Source organism: Tamandua tetradactyla, chromosome 15, assembly GCF_023851605.1.
Source record: "Tamandua tetradactyla isolate mTamTet1 chromosome 15, mTamTet1.pri, whole genome shotgun sequence".
In the NCBI taxonomy this organism is placed as follows: Eukaryota; Metazoa; Chordata; class Mammalia; order Pilosa; family Myrmecophagidae; genus Tamandua; species Tamandua tetradactyla.
Window position 1 is genome coordinate 44,336,019 of NC_135341.1, and position 20,856 is coordinate 44,356,874.

The following is a 20,856-nucleotide window of genomic DNA, read 5'->3' on the forward strand; positions in this document are numbered from 1 at the left end:
ATGATTTGTTATTTATATAGACAACGAAAGGAAAAGTAGTCAAATGTACCAGCTCCCCAGGTCCTTTTCCTGTACACCAAAAAAAGTACAACATCAAAACAAAGGGTTTGGCTGACTGCAATGTGAGGTTGTAGGATACCCCACTGCTTAGTTTAGGAGCCAATTCCAGACTGCTGCTAAGCCATAATACACTCTGCACCCGTATTCTGAGAGGGCCAGGGCAGAAAGACTCATACCTCATCAGAACCTGGGAGGTGATGAAAAACTGCCTCATGACAGCCTCCCACAGGAGATAGAGAGGAGAATGGGAGATGGTCTCATAAAAATCATAAAGCTCATCCTATCCTCTTGTGTTACTGAAGTATCACAAGGCAATCTACCACAACTCAGATTAGCTACAGTTCAATTTAACAAGTGCTAGAGAGGATATAGAGAAATAGGAATGCTGGTTCATTGTTAGTGGGTATGTAAAATGGTACAGCCACTGTGGAAGACAGGCAGCTCCTCAGAAAGTTAAATATAGAATTACCTATGTCCCAGCAATCCCATATATATATATATATGTATGTATATTATATATATATAAAAGAATTGAAAGCAGGGGATTGAACAGATATTTTCATGCCAGTGTTCCTAGTGGTATTATTCACAATTGCCAAAAAGCGGAAGTAAGCCATTATCCAATCCAGATGAATAGATAATAAAATGTGGTATATACATACAAGGGAATATTATTTGGCGATAAAAACGAATGAAGCTCTGATGCATACTACAACATGGATGAACCTTGAATGAATAATGTTGAGTGAAATAAGCCAGACACAAAAAAACAAATACTGTATAATCATACTGATATGAAATAATTAGAATATGCAATTGATAGAGTTAGCAGCTAGAATATAGGTTACTAGGGAGCCAGGTCAGGGTGAGGAATGGAAAGTTAATGCTTAATTGGTATGGAGTTTCTGTTTGAGGTAATGGAAAACAATCTGCACTTGCGGTTAACTGCATCCTGCTTCTCTGGTCAAGCAGTTGCAAGCACAGGGACAGAAACCCCAAAAATGTCCATAAGGTGACCCCTGCCATTAGCCATAGTAAAGACACACCCAGAGGTAGAGACTTTCCTCCATTTTTGAACATGCAATTTATGAAACAGTATATAGACAACATAGGATTATATAACCCTAATGACCTGTGCATTAGTTAGTAGTCAACAGATAATTATAAATGCAAATTCTAGCTTTAGTAAAACACCTGGCCCCAAGCAACACAAAACAATATAAGCCAAGGATAGGATAGCTTGGGGGTTCTGACTTCTGGATAAGGGTTGGACCCTTGCCTCTGCAAATGCAAATAAACTGTTTACACCTCCTACTTTTAACGTAGAATGGTCACTACTGGTTTTCCTAAGAGGCTGGTAGTTACTTAACCTAGCACGACCACCTATGTATAAATCCCTAAAAAATACATTGTTTTCTATATTTTCATTATATGTACCTATTTATGTTATATATTTTTCCAAAACTTGTTTTGTCCCTCAACATTATATCTGAAAATTATTCTTGGTTGATGCAAGTGATGGCTTGAAGCTGTATGTACCCCAGAAAAGATCATGTTCTTTTAATCCATTCCTGTGGTGCAGACTTATTCTGAGTGGGAACTTTGGTTAGGTTACTTCAATTGTGATGTGACTCACCTCATTCAAGGTGGGTCTTAATCCTCTTTCTGGAGTCCTTTATAAACGGATGAAAGACAAGAAGGGCCCAGAGAAGCTAAGACGGACAGAAACTTAAAGACGACATACAGAACACAGAGAGTAAGCACTGAAGCCAGAAGATGAAAGCAATGAAACCCAGGAAAGAAGGACCAGATGTCTCCATGTACCTTGCTGTCTGACAGAGGAGCCCAGCTTGCCAGTAGCCAGTCCTCAGAAGTCCAGGTATCATCCTGTTTATGCCTTGATTTGGACATTTGCACAGCCTCAGAATGTAAACTTGTAAGTTAATATTCCCCATTGTAAAAGCCAAGCCATTTCTGATAAATTGTATTTCATAAGCTTTGGTAAACTAAAACAATGCATTAACAGTAGTTTATTCATTTTACCTGCTAAATAGTATTCCACTGTTTTAATATGATGCAAAATATTTAATGTAACTGTGGTTTTCTATTGTCACAGTGCAATGTAACAAACCACCATAAAACAGTGTGGCTTGAAACAACTGTTTATTTAGCTCACAATTCACACAATTTAGGCTGGATTTAGGGGGTAGTTTTTCTGGTCTTGGCTATGCTCCTTCAGATATCTTCAGTCAGCTGTGGGTTGGGTTTGCTGATCTTGGTTGTCCTTACTCACACTTCTGTAGCCTTCACTGAAACTGGACTAGTTCAGCTCTCACATATGGCCTCTCATCTTCCCACAAGCTAGCAGAACACTAATTACGTGGCAGATGGGCAAGTTTTCAAGAGAGCAGAAGTGGGCAAAGCCTCTTGAACATTAGGTTCAGAACTGGCATATCCCTTCTGCCAATTTATTGGTTAAACAAGTCATATGCTTGGTCTGGATTCAAAGGGTAGGTTAATAGACACCATCTCTCACAAAAGAGCATGAGTATAGGGAAAGAAATCATTGTAGCCAAACAACTTACCTGGCAAATAGTGTTGTTATGAACCTTCTTCTACATGTCTCCTAGTGAACTTGTGTAAGAGTTTCCTTTAGGATGTTAGGTCTTAGTATATGCACCTTCAGGTTTATATTATAGTGGCAAATTATTTTCAAAGTCAATGTAAAATGTACATTCTAATCAGCAGTATATAAGTGACAGTTGCTATATCCATGCCAAAGCTTGATATTATCAAACATTTTATTTTTTTTTCAAGCTAGTAGGTTGAAATCTTCATTTCACAAACCCCAAAAGGTCAATCATACAGCTACCTGTATATCTGTATCTGACAATCCCACTTCTAGGTATATACTCAAAAGAACTGAAAGCAAGGATTCAAACAAATATTTGTATATCAATATTCATAGCAGATTTATTCACAATACCCAAATGGTGGAAGCTACCCAAGTATCCAGCAACAGATAAAGGGGTAAACAAATGTGATATATATATACAATGGACTATCATTCAGCTTTAAAAAAAAAATGAACTTCTAATACCTGTTACAACGTGCACAAACCTGGAGAACATCATATGGAGTGAAATAACCCAGACACAAAAGGACAAATCTTGCATGATTTCACATGCAAATAGAATGTGCAAATTCACAGAGACAGACAGTAGGGTACAGGTCACCACAGGAAGGGGCAGAGAGAAGGGAGAGTTCATGCATAATGTGTTGAGTGTTTATGGCGATGGGAGGTTTATACAGGATGACAGTTGCACAACATTGTGAATGTGATTAATGCCACTGAATTGTATGCGTGGGAGTGGTTCAAACGGGAAATTTTATGTCGTATGTTTGTTAACACAATTTACTAAAAGAAAAAATGATAAGGCCATAGAAAATTAGTTTCTTCTATCTGAATTCATGTTAATTTGCCTCAGAAGGCGCATTTAATAAACTTATAGTAACCAATATAAATGTCACACACACTGATGACCATTGTATTTTCTATTCATAAAGGCTTTTCAGGAAACGTAAGATGATGAGTGACTCTCTGGAAATACAGCAGGAAATCTCACGTAGGAAGTCCACTCACCCTGTGGAGGATCACCACTGAACCTCTGCAGCACCCTTACCCCAGCCAATGCTGTTAGGGACCTATCGACATTGATTCTTCCCAAGGTCGAGTTTTCACTTTGATGCTATTTCATTTTGATTACACCTTAAAAAGAAAGAAAGAAAGAAAAAGGCCCCTGAGACAGCCTAGCTGAGCAAGCACAGCCAGGCAAAGCAGATCAAGTTCCTCCTGCTGACACAGCTCAGACGGCCCTAGGCACGTCTGTGAAAGAACCCAGTTCCTTCCCCCGAGACATGTGAGAGCAATACTCATGGGCACCCCAAGGCTATCTTCCAGACCAGCTCCTACATGTTCATGAATGAGAACATACTCTCCAAGAACGCCCTGAAGGTGATGTTCCTCATCAACCACCTCACGGAGGCAGTGCTGCAGTGAGTGATCCCCTCCATCAGGAAGGAGAGCCCCTCCTCAGTGACCACAGGGGCTTCCTGGCCGAGATGAAGGTCTTTGGTTGGGTGGAGGAAGAGTTGTAGGCTAGGAGATCCTTGGGTCTGGGGGTGGGTGTGCTTGGGAGGGGCCCCTGCCCTGGTCTCTGCCGAGAAGTCTCCCTCCCTCCCATTTCCATGCCCCGCCCCACCCATTTTGTCAGCCACAGTGCTCTCCCTTGCACTTCTTTGTTCCTCTTGTCTTTGTTCCAGAAATAGTGCTCCACTTCCTGGCTGTTGCAGCTGGACCTGGATCTAGAGCCAGTCACAGCCCTCTCAGGCCAGCTCAGTCCCACCCATGTGCACTGGGATTCCATCTTGTACTCTATTGACAAGCCAGGTTCCTGTCACACATTGATCAAACCACCGAAAGCCCGGCCACTGCCATCTGCCCTGCTGTCAGACCACTGAGCCTGCATCTGACTGCCTAGACACCTACACTGGTGCAGCCATCAACATGGCCTCTTGTTTAAAGTACCTTACTTTTCCATCCACAACATGACCCTATATATACTTCCTAGCCCATCTTAAATGCCTCATTTTTTATAAACCCCTTTCTAACTGTTTCCTTTGTCCCCAATAGGATGTGACACTGATCAATGAGAATCTCTGGCATTTGGGCTGCACCTTTTTTAACATTGTGTTTTTTGATATTTAAGTACTTATTTCATTTTCTCTATGGATTATGGGCTCCTTAAAGCAATACCTTTTTAATTTTTGTTTTGAGCTTTTTAATTTTTAAATACTTTCAAAATTTTAGGACAGTTACAAACCCCATAAGAGTACTCCAACATACCCCATGCCCTCAAAATCCCAGATCCACCATTTTTAACATTTTGCCACATTTGCTGTATCATTCTTACTATCCATCAATCAATTTTCTGTACTCTTCAATGTAGGTTGTACACATCCTGTTCCTTGAACATCTAATATTGCTATATACATCTCCTAAGAACAAGGGTATTCATTTACACAGCCACTTTAAGTGTAGTTATCAAATTCAAGACATTTAATATTGATACAAAGCTTACTGTCTATATTCCAATTTTCTTCATATGTCCCAATAATGCCCCTTTCAGCCTTTTCTCCTTCATTCTTAGATCTCATCCAGGACCATGTATTACATTTAATTGTCACTGTCTCTTTAGTTGCTCTTCCTTTTTTTTTTTTCTAATGGGAACATATATGCAACAGAAACATTCCCATCTCAACCATTCCCAAGCATACCATTCAATGGAATTAATCACACTCACAATATTACAGTACCTTCACCACCTTCAATTACTAAATCTTTTCCATTTCCCCAAACAGAAATCCCACACCCATTATGCATAACTCCCCATCCCCCTTGTCCCCTGCCTCTGGCAACCTGTACTTGAATTTCTGTCTCCATGAGCTTGCCCATGTCATTACCCTCACTTGAGATATTTCTTTATATGTCTTCGATCTATGTCTAGTATCCTTTCTTTTCAACCTGCAGAACTCTGTTTATCATCTCTTGTAGGGCCGGTCTAGTGACGTTGAGTGACAAAGTCCCTCAGCTTTTATATTGGAATGTTTAATTTTTCCCTCATTTTCAAAACGTAGTTTTGTTGGATATGGGATTCTTGGTTGGCAATTTTTTGCTTTCTGCCCTTTAACTATGTCTTCCCACTGCCATCTTGTTTCCATGGTTTCTAATGAGAAATCAGCACTTAATCATATTGAGGCTCCCTTGCATGTGACACATTACTTCTCTCATGGAGCTTTAAGAATTCTCTTTTTATCTCTGGTGTTAGACAATTTGATTATAATATATCATAGAGTGGATCTATTTGGGTTTATTCTGTTCAGAGTTTCTTAAGCATCTTGGATATATTTATGAAAGTCTTTCCTTAAATTTGGGAAGTTTTCTGCCATTATTTCTTTGAATATCTTCTCTGTCCTTTTCTTCTCATTCTCGGACTCCTACAATGCGCATACTGTCTATATTGGTACCATTGATGGTGACCTACAGGTTCCTCAGGCTCTGTTCAATTTTATTCATTCTTTCCATTTCTGCTTCTCAGACTGGATGATTTTGATTGTCTTATCTTCAAGAATCTTCTCTGATTCTTCCTTCTTCCACCTCCAGTCTCCTGTTGAACTCTAGGGAATTTTTAATTTCTGTTACTGTGGTCTTCAATTCTGTTCACTTCCCTTTCATAATTTCATCTCTCTAATGCTTTTATCTTTGTGTTCAACTATCATTTTCATGACTTACTTTAGTTCTTTGTTCACATTGTCACTTAGATCTTTGAACATATTTAGTACCATTTTTAAGTCTTTATGTGGAATGCTCTAGGTCTCATTCTCTTCATTGATGGCTTCCAATGCTTTAATCTTCTTCTTTACCTTGAGCAACACTTCCTGTTTCCTGTATGTTTTGTAATCTTTTGTTGAAACCTGGACATCTTGATATTTTAATGTATTATTTCTGGAAATTAGGCTCTGAGGCATCTATTCCTTAAACCTGTATCCAGCTTATATTATGACACAGTTATCCTTGAATGCTAAGAGCTAGCCAGAAGAAGCAGGAGGAGGAAGAGGAAGAAAAAAAAAACACCCCTTTCCCAGTCTTTGCATATTGACCTATGCAAGTACACTCCTTAGACCTTAACCATACAGTGAGTTTAGAGAATAGTTCAAGGCTTCAGTGTAAGAGTTTCCTGATCCTTTCTGCAGCTGCATATTGCTTTGTGTATGCACTTCTGGCCCTAGGAATGTCCTATACACAGATGTGAAGGTACCACCTTCCCTAGCAAACAGTTTTCTTAAGAGTACCAGTCACTATGCTCTATGTCCAGAGCCAGTAATCCCCCAGGCAACCTCTTTACTGCTGTCCCACAGTATTCTGTAGGAAAGCTTAGTAACTGCTTTTTATTCATAGCGCAACTTCTAGAGCAGTGAGTATATATACTAGTGTCCTGTTTCAGTCCCTCAGACTTCCACCAGAGAGACTGGGTCAGATATACATGCTCCCAGTAAGTACATGAGAGCCACTCTCTGCTCCCTCTGGAACCAGGACCATGGATCTGCGCTGGGAGCATGTCTGGCTCCATGCTAAGCCAGTGAGGTGACCCCTCACTGGTCAGCCAGGGTGACAAGGGATCTACTGCTTGTGTTAGCCTTTTTCTTCATTTGGTACTCACCCTGTTACTGCAGCCCTTTAACTGTTTTCTGAAGTTGAGAAAGATGTTTCTGCTTGTGCTTGCTGGTTCTTCAAAGCTTGTGGCAAAACGAACCCTGAAGCATCTCACTCTGCCATCTTGATCAGAAGAACAATTTTTTAAATCCACCTTTGTCTCCCCCAAAGTGCCTAAAATAGTAACTTGCACAGTAAGTGATTTCTTGATATGGATCATGGAACTGAGAATCACAATGTATCTCCCTAGCCTCAGTTTCTCTTACTTTACATTCCTGTGACCTACTCAGCAGTCAGTCTTACATAAATGAACTGGCTGTATTCAATTCCTGGATCTGCCCACTTAGTATACATGTGCCCATGGAAGAGCTCTTATATTCTGGGGGCCCCAGTGTTCTCATCTTAAAATAAGACCACACTGAATGCTTATAACAGTACTGAGAAAGACAGAAATACAGAATGATTCCTTCATTCAAAAAATATTTATAGAGAGCATACTATTTGCCAGGCAACATGCCGGGTCTCGAGAATACAGCAATGACTGAGACTTAGTCCTTGGTTTTAAGGAGCTTGGTGATATACCATCAGCTCATACTGGCTTAGGAAAACCAGTTATATGTACATCTTTTCCAAACTCTCCTTTGTGATCTCATTCTGGTAGCCTGAAATTGGAGAGAGAGATTTATTTTTTGGCAAGCCAAAAAATCAGGGCTTTTTATTTCAGAGTGTCAATTAACAGAACACCAGTGAAGGAGACAGACCCTTAATAAGATAAACATAGATATGAGATAATTTCAAATACTGATAAATGTTTTGAAGAAATAAAATAGGTTAATGTGCTACAAACTGGCTTAAGGAAGACCACGTTACTTTGCATGGGGTTGTCAGGGAGGGCCTTTCTAGTAAGGTGAAATTTGAGCTGAGACCTGAATGATGAAAAAAACCAGTTATACAAGGAGATAAGGAAAAGACATTTCAAGCATTAAAAACAGCAAGTACAAAGGACTTGAGCCAGACTCTGGTACAGACAGGATGGTACAGAGAATAGAGAAAAACTCAACTTCTGAAGTAAGCAGACTGTGAGAAATTCTCTCTGACACTTGCTAAGTGTAAAACTCAGGGCAAGTTACTAACCCCTTGAAGTCTTGATGGTCTTCTCTGTGAAATGAGAGTTGCGTGCATAAAAGGGAAATTTAACAGGCCTAAAACTATTATACTTAGAAAGTCTTCCTTGCGTGATTGGCTCTTGGCTGGCATCTGGGAACTTGCCTCTTGGAGTGTTCTCAGTCAATAGATAACAGATAAGGGTAGTTTACTGTTTCTAGACTAGTTGTGCAAGTAATATGATTAATGCTGAACACATGCTTTCCTTCTGGGAGTCTGAAATTTTGGTACGTGCTAAACAGAGTGTGCCTATATGACCAGTCTCCAATAAAACATTTGGGTACTGACACTTTAATGGGCAGAAGCACTGTAATATTTCTGTGCTGCAATTGCTGGGAGAAGCGTAAAAGGAAGAGAACATTAGTAAGACTGCACATGGATTCCTCCAGACTCTGCCTTGTCTTTTTCCCTTATGATCTGGCTAGGTATCCTTACTACGTGGCTGTAATAAATCTAAACCATGAGTACAGCTATATGCCTAGTCCCATGATTTTCTCTAGTGAATCTATCAAAGTGAAGATGGTCTGGGGGACTCCCAACCCAGGTAGGTATGAGGATTAAATGTCATACTACTTATAAAGCATTTAGCATAAACACTTGGCTCATGGTAAAATAAGGTAGCTCTAAGAACAGTGATGGTCTTGGTGGCAATGGGGAGGTCTGGATAGAGTAATGCAGAGGTGAGGAGCTCAATGTCAACCATTCCAAGCTCCCATCCTACCCCTCCATCCTCTCTCTCTAAATCCCCTCAAATCTTAGTCTCCTAATGAATGCACAGCCCAATATATTTATAATAGCATCCCACTGCTGGCAAATCTCTCAAGTTCAGCCTCCTGTTTTGACATATCAGAACAGCAAGGCTCAAGAAGTGAAATGAACTGTCCCAAATAAAGTTCTAAATTGGTGGAGTTGAGACAAGAACTCAGTTTGCCCTTTCTATCCTACACTGGCTTCAAAGTCACCCGTTAAATGTGATGCAGGCTTGGAGTAACATAGTTCATTTGGAGCCAGACTGTCTATAACCCAGTTGCCATGGAGGGGTTTCCTTCTCCTGGAATAAAAGAAAACTGGCAAGCTAGGAAGGAAATTGGAGTCATAAATAAGCCCAGCCCTTACTTAAATGACTGTTATCTGATCTAGAGTAAGAGTGAAATAATTTCTTTCCCGTATCTTCATTTCAATAGTATTGCTATTGACTTCTGGAAGTGAGGCAGAGGACAGGACTGGCACACACTGGGAGAGCAGCCAATCTCATCAGAGTTGGAAAAAGCGGGGGAAAAAACTCAGGGGATAGCCGGTGCACTCGGACTACAGAATGCAAAGAGAAGAGTCCCAAACTAGGAACCAGAGCAAGCAAATAGAACCATCAGGTAAGGGCCCAGTTGCTCTGCCAAAATTCTGAACCATCAGTGGAATGAGAAGACATGGCACCGGATGAGACCAGAGACTTGCTTGAGCCCTGCCCAGAGGGGGAAGTTAACCTACAGCCCTGTCCACCATGGAATGTGCGAATGAGATGCGCCTAAAAGGACCGCCAAAAAACGATGAAGGAATAAGGACATGATGCTCCTGCCAAGGGCATCCTACGGCTCACGCCTCTGATGAGAACTCCAGAGGCGTGGGCCTCAAAAGGGGTCACGCCCAGCAAAAGTGTTGGGAAACACGGTGGCGGGAGGGAAGATGGCAGCTTCCTCGGCACCTCCTTCCCTAGGCCCGGATCCACTCGCTTACTGATAGCTCCGCAAACTGCAAGACACACATCGCCATGATACGAAGTTGCGCAGACCCACAAACAGGTGGCGCCTCCAGAAAGAAGACTCCCCACCGCACCAGCCTTCTTCTGTCACTGCGGAGGTAGAAGAGCCGGAAACGCGTCCTTTCGGATATCCCGCCTGTGTCCTCTCTAACACGCCGGGAGGCCGCCGCTGCGCCTCGTTGGTGCTTCCGGACTGCAGTACTGTAGCCCCGCCCACAGCCTGCAGCCGCTCTGTGGCCAGAGTCCCAACGCCTTAAGCGTGCAGTGGGCTCTCGCGGTTCGCTCTCGGTCGCTTATGGCCGACCTTTCCGGAGGCCTGACTGCGCAGCTGCGTGGACCGACTCCCCAGCTATACCCGAGGGAGAATCTCTATCTGCTGCCCGCCCCTCCGGCTGCCCCTGAGTGGCCCAGGTGGGCTGAACTGGGTGACAGCTGTAGCTGGACAGGCTGGCTTGGGAGGGAATCGGTACAACCTAATAAGTAAAAGCCTGAGTTCGCACCTGGCCTACCGGGCCCGCACCCGGCGAAGACCCTTCTCTCATTAGATCGCTTTAGCCACGTTAACCCCCAGGGTGCATCCCCCACCCTATCCCGGCATCAAACACGCCCACCTCATGCCTTGAGAATTCTCACCCCCTTCCGTGCCAACATCACCCCATGCACAACATATATTGAGATGGCCTTGTCGCCTTCCTTCAGGCCTCCGCTCAATTACCACGTAATCAGTATGGTTTTCCTAAATCCCGGCTTCCTCAGAGCTCTGTTTTTTTGCAGCTCTTAACACAATTGTGATTGTGTGTTTCCTTCCTGCAATGATTTAACATCTTTTGCCCTCTGTTAGACCATAAACTCCAGATGGCAGGGACCATATCTATCTTATTCATGGCTTTATTCCCAGCTCCTACTAAAGTTTCTGGTGTAGAGTGTCTGTTGAATGAATAGATGAGGCTACTCCAAGGAGAGAAGGAAGGAACTATTGAGTGGGTACAAATGAATGAACAAAGGTGAGAATGAATGGAAAATGTTGCTGCCATCCTGGGGGATGGCATTGAAACCTGGGGGACAAAGTTCACCTCATTGGATTTGACCCACAGTTTCTGAGTGTGGATTCTAAGGCTGAGGAGAGGAGATGATACTGAGTACTTGTTGTGGTTATTCTGCACAATCAAAGAGGTCTTCCTGGAGGCAGTGTTGATGTTTCAAGCTCTCTGCCAAGGGGAGCAGCACAAGCGGAGCTTACTGAGGAGGGTCTGTCAAATATTATGATGGAAAAGAAAAAAGGATATAAAATATTATGATGGGCTGAAGAGGCAAAGTCCTTGTTTGCAGGTTGTGGGATGTTAAAGAGTAACTTGAGGGTTATCAGAACTAATTGAATAACCTCACTGTTATGGGTAGAATTGTAACCCCTCAAAATAATTATTTTGTAGTCCTAACACCCAGTATCTCAGAATTGACCTTATTTAGGAGCAGAATTGTTGCAAAGGATGAACAGTAGAGATGAAGCTACACTGGAGTAGGGGTGATCTAATGCACTATGACTCACATGCTCATAAGAAGAGAAGAGACAGAAAAAGACAGAGAGAAGGTGGCCATTGAAGATGGAGGCAGACTGGAGTTATGCTGCCCCAAATCAAGGAACTCCTGGAACCACCAGAAACTAGAGGTATGGAATAGATTCTTCACTAGAGACTTCAGATGGAGCATCTCAACATCAAGTTCTATAGGCTTTGCAGTAATTATCTTTTCACCTCAAAACAGAAGTCTACTTGATGTTGGACTTCTATCCTCCAGAACTGTGAGACAATAAATTTCTGTGTTTTCAGCTAGCCAGATGTGGTAGTTTATTAGGGAAGCCCTAGGACACTAATGCATTCACCTATGCAACAATGGCCTAGACTGACTGACTGAAGCCTTGGGGTCAATAGCACAGTTTTCTCCTTGGACCTCCTGTCAGGAGTCTGACCTGACACTTCACAGAAGATTACTAGCTCACCTCTGTTCCCCAAGTGAGAGAAGACGTTACAGAAAGTCTTCCCTGCACTGAGCCTCAGTTCCTCTCTAAGTGATTAGTTTGAGACGCTAATGTCTCTGATGTTTCATAATTCCAGGATTCTTCACCAACCAGTTCTTCTTGTTAGAGAAATGTACAGCAAGCCAAATAGGCAGTGGTAGAGGAAACGACTCTTGGAGAGAAGCACAGGTTCTGAGATCTGAGCCTCTGTTTGGAGGATCCTCAGTCCGCCAAGATCTGCGGGCCTCCTCAGCTGGATTCTTTCATACTGTACCTATAGATCAAATTGGCTTGCCTCCATCAGCTCAGTCTTTTCAGAGCCTAAAGCCCCAGTATGGGTGCCACTCCTCTGAGTTAGGATTTCGAAAGTCCCTGTGGAAGGACATACATTCACTGCACACATAACATAGACTGTATGCCCTCCTAGTTTAAAGAGCTGATAGCAAATGTGGTTCCAATAAGGCTCCTCAGTAAGTGGCTTTGAGAGCAGAGGTGAGGTCAAAAAGAGGAGGAAAGCTCCTTGGGGAAGGCAGGCACAAGGATGTTAGGGGACCCAGGAGAGGTGCTGAGTGATATGGGGAAAGGCTTTGGGATACAAGCTGACATTTATTGAGCTTTTTCTATAAGAGCACTTTTCTATAGGCTTTGCAGTAATTATCTCTTTTCACCTCAAAACAGCATCTATGAAGCACTATTTCACAGATGAGGGAGCAGAGGCACAGTGTGGTTAAGCACCTTGCCCAGGGGCTTGAGTTGAGAAAGAAGGAAGAAGTTCTGCTGAATAAGCTAGCAAATATAATGAACAAATGAATGAGATAGTAAATAAAGGTGTGACTGGTCAGTAAGTCATGGGGGAAGAGGAGTAGGAGGCTTCATGGAGAAGGTGCTGTAGCTGAGTTTGAAATGTTCAGAACAAGGCCTGATGCTGGTGAGGAGGCTGTGAGCACAGTGACAGACTTTCCTCTTGGCTTCCTCTTAGGCCTCTTCCTCCTGACACATCACTAGGCTCTGGCAAGTGCTAAATCCAGGGGCTCCCAGGGAGCAAAAAAATCCAGATTTTGCTCCCAGGTACTGTCTCACTGAGGTTGTTTACTACCACTTGCAGCCAGAGGGCAAAGTCCAGGTACGCATATTTTTTCCATCCCTGATTTGTCAAGCTCTACTGGCACACAGAAAACAATCTGTGTGTCTGATCTCAGCCTGGAACAGCACAGCCATGGTGCTCTGGGGCCCAGTGCTTGGAGCCCTGCTGGTGGCCATCGTGGGGTACCTATTTCTGCCGGGGCTGCTCCGGCAACGCAGACCCCAGGAACCTCCTTTGGACAAGGGCACCATACCTTGGCTGGGCCACGCTCCTGCTTTCCGGAAGAATATGTTTGAATTCCTGAAGCGCATGCGGGCGAAACACGGGGATGTGTTCACAGTGCAGCTGGGTGGCCAGTACTTCACCTTTCTTATGGACCCCCTCTCCTTTGGACCCATCATCAAGGATGTGCAGAAAAAACTAGACTTCGAACAGTATGCCAGGGAACTAGTACTAAAGGTATTTGGGTACGACTCAGGGCAGAATGACTACCAGATGCTACACTCAGCCAGCACCAAGTACCTGATGGGGAATGGCTTGAAGGATCTCAACAAAGCCATGCTGGACAGCCTGTCCTTGATAATGTTGGGGTCCAACAGGTGGAGCCCAGGTGCCAGTAGCTGGCGTGAGGATGGCCTCTTTCACTTCTGCTACAATACTTTGTTCAAGGCTGGTTATCTGAGTTTGTTCGGCTACACAAAGGACAAGGAACAGGACCTGCTACTAGCAGAGAAGATATTCATGGAGTTCCGCAAGTTTGACCTCCTATTCCCCAGGTTTGTCTACTCCTTGCTGTGGCCCCGGGAATGGCTAGAAGTTCGCTGGCTCCAGCGTTACTTCCACAAGACCCTGTCTGTGGAGCATAACCTGGAGAAGGATGGCATAAGTGCCTGGATGTGCTACATGCTTCAGCATCTGAAGGAGCAGGGAGTGGTCCCGGCCATGCAGGACAAGTTCAACTTCATGATGCTCTGGGCCTCCCAGGGGAACACGGGGCCTGCCTCTTTCTGGGCCCTCTTGTTCCTCCTGAAGAACCCAGAAGCCATGCAGGCTGTGAAGGAGGAGGCCACTAAGATCTTAAGTGAGGGCCACCTGCAGGCTGGGAAGTCCTTCCATTTTGAGTTAAGTGTCCTACAACACACTCCAGTGCTAGACAGCGTGATGGAGGAGACTCTGCGCCTAGCAGCTTCACCCACCCTTCTCAGGGTGGTCCATGGTGACCAAGTCTTGAAGATGGCCAGTGGGCAGGAGTACCTGCTCCGACATGGAGACAAGCTGGCCCTCTTTCCCTACCTCTCGGTGCACATGGACCCTGAAATCCACCCCGAGCCCACTGCTTTCAAGTACAATCGCTTCCTCAAACCTGATGGCAGCCGCAAAGTGGACTTCTACAAAGTAGGGAAGAAAATCCACCACTACAACATGCCTTGGGGTTCTGGCGTCTCCATCTGCCCTGGGAGGTTCTTTGCCCTCAGCGAGATGAAGCTCTTTGTCCTGCTTATGGTCACATACTTTGACATGGAGCTGGTGGACCCTGACACACCTGTGCCCCCCATCAACCCCTTGCGCTGGGGTTTTGGCACCACCCAGCCTAGCCATGACATACACTTCCGCTACCGCTTGAAGCCTACTGAGTGAGATCACCCCTCTGCAGCCCTAGCCCCACTGGCCAATCCTCTGTCTGGTCCTGGGATACCCCTACTTCTGTCCTGGCTGTACTTCTCACTCTCTCACTTCCTAATCATCTCATAGAATTATCATTCTCTCTTTGAAGCACCATCTGTCACAGTGAGTTTGGCAGAATCCTCCTTTTATAGGAAATCCAGTGGAAGGGGGGAATATTTGTTGGCAAATTAGCGTGAGATATGACACCTACCTTAAGGATTCCTGTAGTACAATAACTATTCCATGCATAACACAGCATTTTACAAGTGTTAGCCTCTGCCCTTCCCACCCCTCTTCACAACCCCCCTCCACCACATTGTTCCACATTTTATAGAATTCATGGTGTAGAGTAGTGTTGTCCACCTACAGGGCAAACCACCTGTATAATTTTAAATTTCCTAGTACATACAGTTTAAAAAATAAAAAGAAAGAGGGAAATTTCATTTCTATCATATATTTCATTTAACCCAATATATCAAAAATATTATTTCAACGTAATCAATATAAAGAATATCAATGAAATATGTTACATTCCTTTTTTTGTACTGTCTTCAAAATCTGTATGTACTTTGCACTTGCAGCAGTTCTCAGTTCAGAATGGCCACATCCCAAGCCCTCACTAGTCCCATGTGACTAGAGACTGCTGTAGTGGAGCAGGGTTCAGGGAAACACTGCCTTTGAGGTAGGAGTTATTCCAGGTCCTTCCTCAGCACCTTCATCTCCTCTCTGAACCCCACCTCGGGGTGGCCTCAACCCTTCCCTTGGTTTCAACAACCACCGCAGAGCTCAGTGCTGTCTCCCAGCTCTGCCTGAACAATCCACTTCTGATTTTCCTGCCTCTCTCTGCTCAGGTCATTCCCTTACACCCTCTACCCCAAGGCAGATACTTGAAGTCACCCTCCTCTCCTCCCTCTCTCACCCACTTACAGTCAGCCCAGTCAGCTCCATCCCCTGTGATGCCTTCAAAATGTGTCCTCTCCTGCCCATTCCCACCACCATTCTCATAGCTCAGACCTCCACATTTCTTTCCACTCCAACTTCTACCAACCTTGACCCCATTATTCACAGATTCCATAGGTCTTTTCCCCAAAGCACCTCTGATTATCACTCTTTTACTCTCCCAGTTCCCCCATCGTCCCTCACACATCTGACATTTATGCTTTGCCACAATCTGCCTCCTAGTTGCTCATTCCAGTATAATGCAGTTTTGCCAACTTTTTGTAATGGAGCCATCCCTAAAGGAGGGGCATTGCTTTTCCTACCAACCCTGGTGCTGGCTACACCTGGAAGCCTTCTTGGATCTCACACATTCTGTCCTCTTGCCAGAAATGGCCTCTGTCCCCTTAGGTTCCTCCACCATTGTTTGCATCACAACACCTCTTTTATGTGCTGCTGGCCTTCTCTATTCTGGTTTCCTCCTCTGCCCCTGGCTCCAGACTGAAGTCCACTAGGGCTTGGTATCTTACTCATTCATCTCTGACCCCCAATCCCCTAAATGTAGATTAAGTATAAAAACCTGCTTCTCAGTCTCAGCTAACTTTCTTCATGTCCTCAAATCATTTCCTTCCCCTTCCTCTGGCCTCCGCTTTCCAGCAAATGAAATGGAGATAATTCCCATGGCTAGCAGGCTTACCAGGGCTGAGAGAGGGGAATAAGATGCTGCTGGCCAAGCTGCAGACTGCCAATGGCAGGGCCCTGGCAGGAGCTGGGACACAAGGGAGAATGATTGAGGTCACTGGTGGAAGGTCCTGGAGAAGAGAGGCCCAGGCAGTAGGGAAGACCCTACTCCCAGGCAAGGACCACCCAGTGGGGTTTCTGTTTTCTACCTGTACCTCACATCTCTAACTGCACTTTCCTTTCTCCTGAGGCTGCCTGTTTTGCCCTGAGATTTGCCAGGATCTTAGACTATCACAGTGGGCAGGGGTCTGAGCTGTGAGCAGGAGTCTGTCCTCATTAGCAATGTGACCCTGGGCTAGGGCTTGCCTTCCCCTGGATCTAGCTGCCCCTAAATGACAATGTTTGCCTAGAGACTCATGGAACTCTCACTAGTTGGGAGAAGCCAGGACATCTCATCCTATTGCATGAGGGGGGGCAAAAGGAAAAGATTTGTGGGTGGGGAGGTGGGGGCATGGGAGGAGGACAAAGAGTCTGAGAGCCATCCCTGGGAAGTCAACCAACGACCTCACACCCAGCCAGGCCCTGTGCCCTGACTAGGCTTAGGAGAGGGGGCAAGAGGACATGGGGCCTCCAGACACCTCCTTGGCCTTGCCCCACCCAGGTGCTACTTCCCTCATATTCTCTGCACCTAAAAAGCATGTGCCAGGAGAATGGTTAATGGATAGGCTGGAGCAGGACTAAAGGCCTGCCTCCACCGTGTCAGGACCAAGAGGTTTCAGCCAAAAGTGACCATGAGCCTATCTCCGAGGAACAGCCTGGACCCTATGACCTGAGCTTGAGAGCCCCAGAGGAATTTATCTGGGACTGAACGAAGCCTTAATGGATTAGGTGGGAGAATACAGGTGTATCATCCCCTGTCAGGGTCAGGAAGCTGTACCATAACAACAAGCCACCCAGGCAGCAGTGAGCTCCCCAGCATTTGGAGTGTCACAGGCAGAGGCCAATGCTCACTTACTGGCAAGGGAAGGGTCCATGGCCTCAAGTCCCTTCATCAAAGTCCCCTGTGGTTCTATGTCCCCCGTGGCATGGGGACTGCTGGAGACACCCTGTCTACAAGGGCCACCTCCTTTCCCAGGCAGGGGCCCCAAAGCAGTAGAAAGGCTAATTCTTGTGTTTGGTTTGCTAACGCTGTCGGAGGGCAATTTACCAGAAATGGGTTGGCTTTTAGAAAGGGGATTTATTAAGTTACAAATTTACAGTTCTAAGGTATGTCCAAATTCAGGCATCAACAAAAGAATACTTCTGTCAAAATAGGCCGCTCGCCAAAAAATGTTTGGTACAAATCTATACTTTGACTAGTGCATCTCCTAATATAATTTATGTAGATAGTTGATTGAATACCTTAAGTACATGGAACTTTGTATAGGACATGAGATTTTGTTGGTTTGTCCAGGTGATGCCCTGATGAATCCCAGAGTGATTTGATCAGTGAGTGGAAAAGTATTTGCAAAGTCCTCTTCGGGGAATGGTGAGAATGGGGGAAAACTTAACTTCCCCAAGTTGAATTCTTGATATTCTCACAAGCAGTGTGGACAACCAAAGCTATAGGCTGAGCCCCCAGTCTTGGGGTTTGTTCATATGAAACTTAACCCCACAGGGGATAGGTCAAGCCTACTTAAAATGAAGCCTAAGAGTCACCCCCAAGAGAACCTCTTTTGTTGCTCAGATGTGGCCTGTCTCTCCAGCCAACACAGCAAGCAGACTCACCACCCTCCCCCTGACTACGTGGGACATGACTACCAGGAGTGTGGATCTTCCTGGCAGCGTGGGACAGAAATCCTGGAATGAGCTGAGACTCAGCATCAAGGGATCGATAAAAACTCTAGAATGAGCTGAGACCCAGCATCAAGGAATTGAGAACACCTTCTCGACCAAAAGGGGGAAGAGGGAAATGAGACAAAGTGTCAATGGCTGAGAGATTCCAAACAGAGTCGAGAGGTTATCCTGGAGGTTATTCTTATGCATTAAGTAGATATCACCTTGTTATCCAAGATGTAATGGAGAGGCTGGAGGGAACTGCCTGAAAATGTAGAGCTGTGTTCCAGTAGCCATGTTTCTTGATGATGATTGTATAATGATACAGCTTTCACAATGTGACTGTGTGATTGTGAAAACCTTGTGTCTGATGCTCCTTTTATCTACCTTGTCAACAGATGAGAGGAACATATGGAACAAAAATAAATAATAGGGGGAACAAATGTTAAAGTGGATTTAGTTTGAAATGCTAGTGATCAATGAAAGGGATCAGTAAGGGGTATGGCCTGTAAAATTTTTTTTTCTGTTTGTTATATTTTTCTGTTGTCTTTTTCAAAAAAACATTTTTTTGATGCTAATGTTCTGGGAAATGATCATGATGATGAATATGCAACTATGTGATGATATTGTGAATTGCTGAGTGTATGTGTTGGGAATGTTTGTGTTTCTTGTATTTTTTTTTAATTAATAAAAAATTAAAAAAAAAATAGGCCGCTCGAGTCAGGGGTTTCACTATCACATGGGAAGGCACATGGCAACTTCTGTTGGCCCTTCTCTCCTGGGTTGGTTCCCAAAATGACCTTCTCAGCTGCTGCGGGTCGTTCTGACCTCTCCTGGGGCATTTTCCCTCTCTAAGCATCAATGAGTCCTCTCTTAGTTTCTTCAGGCCAAACTCTAGATCTTATATCTTAACATAGCATTTCCCAGAGCATTTTCTGTCTCCAAGCATCCAAACACTCAGCTTTCTATGTCAGCTCTGAACTCTCTCTCTGTTTTCTGCCTTTTATTCTTTAAGTAGAGGACTCCAGTAAAAGAATTAAAACCCGCCTTAAATTGAGTGGGTGACATCTCCATGGAACCAACCTAATAAAAAACTCCCACCCACAAAAGATTTGCACCCACAAGATTAGATTAAAATAACATGGCTGTTCTTGGGTACATAACACTTTCAAACCAGCACAATGAACAATGAACAATGATGCGTTTTGTTTCTATCTGCCCTCACCCAGCAGTCCTGCCCCCATTCCTCATTTCGGCTCCAAATTTGTTCTCCCTGTCACTATTTTCCTCATCAGGGCCTCCAAGGAAAGCCCACCAAATGTGTGCCCTCTCAGGATACCTTATAACATAGCAAGATCAGGGATGACCCTCCAGTAGTGTGATTTCAGGCATCTGGTAAAGAAAAGAGATATTTTCTTTCGGTCAGTTGATTGCAGCTATGTCTGATCACATCTATGATCATGTTTCACGGAATGAGGTCAGGCAGCAGCCCTGCTCACAGGCAAAGCCATTCCTGCACTTCTCTGTGCATCAGCCTGGGGAAAATCACACCTTGTTTCAGAGCCCTATGGCCAAAGGAATTCAAAGGGCTTTCCAGATCCCTAGAGATAAGTTTAGGAGCGCAGAGAGGGAGCCAGGCTTTGACAGACTTTTGGGCAGACTAAGAGGCAGTGGGGTATATGTGCTTCTACAGTAAAATTTTAAAGAAATCCAATGAACTACTCAATGCAATAGTGAACCATAATAGTATAATTATAAAAATGCACTTTCATCAATTGTAACAAACATACTACACCAACGCAAGGTATAAATAATAGGGTGGTATATGGGAACACTGTATTTGATGCCTGTTCTTTCTGTAAACCCACAACTTCTTTAATAAAAGAGAGAGAGAGAGAGAGAGGAGAGTGGGACAGACCAAAGTCCAGGCTGGGAGGTAAGCGTAGGTGAAGTTCTCTGTCCTGGCCTGGGCAGTGAAAGCTCACATTCAGTTCATACCCTGACCAGTAACAAGCTTGCTTTCTTGCAAACAGCACTGAGGTCAAAGTCCTCCCTGTGGTCAGCTACAGTTTATGACACCTAGGACAATGAGAGAGACCAGTGGGCAACCTGTGATCAGCTTTCCCCCTTCCATTTGGGCACGAGCCTCATGACACTTCTTATCGTATACCTGTCTGTTTATAGAGAGCTTACACATAGGAACAAATAGAAAACCTGCAGCACATACCCAGACCACAGGGACACAGTGACATATTCATATCACATCTACATCCATAACCATATTGTATTAATCAGGGTTCTCTAGAGAAACAGAACCAACCGGAGGTATCTGCAAATATGAGATTTATAAAAGTGTCTCATACAACCATGACAACAAAATCCATAGGGCAGGCTGTGACGCTGGCAAT

General features: G+C 44.3%; 1 protein-coding gene and 1 long non-coding RNA gene across 6 annotated transcripts in view; one reads left to right on the forward strand and one right to left on the reverse strand.

The window, feature by feature from the left end:
• CYP8B1 (cytochrome P450 family 8 subfamily B member 1) overlaps nucleotides 1-20,856 on the forward strand; it is a 55,781-nt gene that overhangs the window by 26,635 nt on the left and 8,290 nt on the right. For 3 of the 5 annotated variants that reach the window (XM_077129646.1, XM_077129645.1, XM_077129647.1), the window contains one exon: nucleotides 9,682-19,578. The exons of the other annotated variants lie outside the window; for them this stretch is intronic. In XM_077129646.1, the coding sequence (XP_076985761.1) occupies nucleotides 13,484-14,989 (1,506 nt within the window). In that variant the 5' untranslated portion in view covers nucleotides 9,682-13,483 and the 3' untranslated portion in view covers nucleotides 14,990-19,578. Of the gene's footprint in view, nucleotides 1-9,681; nucleotides 19,579-20,856 lie in introns of those variants that run through there. 5 annotated transcript variants of the gene reach the window in all.
• LOC143657355 (uncharacterized) lies at nucleotides 793-16,663 on the reverse strand. The gene is made up of 3 exons (XR_013162825.1): nucleotides 16,283-16,663; nucleotides 7,341-7,456; nucleotides 793-3,829 (listed from the first exon to the last, which is right to left on the reverse strand). It is a non-coding gene; the product is annotated as an uncharacterized LOC143657355 (long non-coding RNA).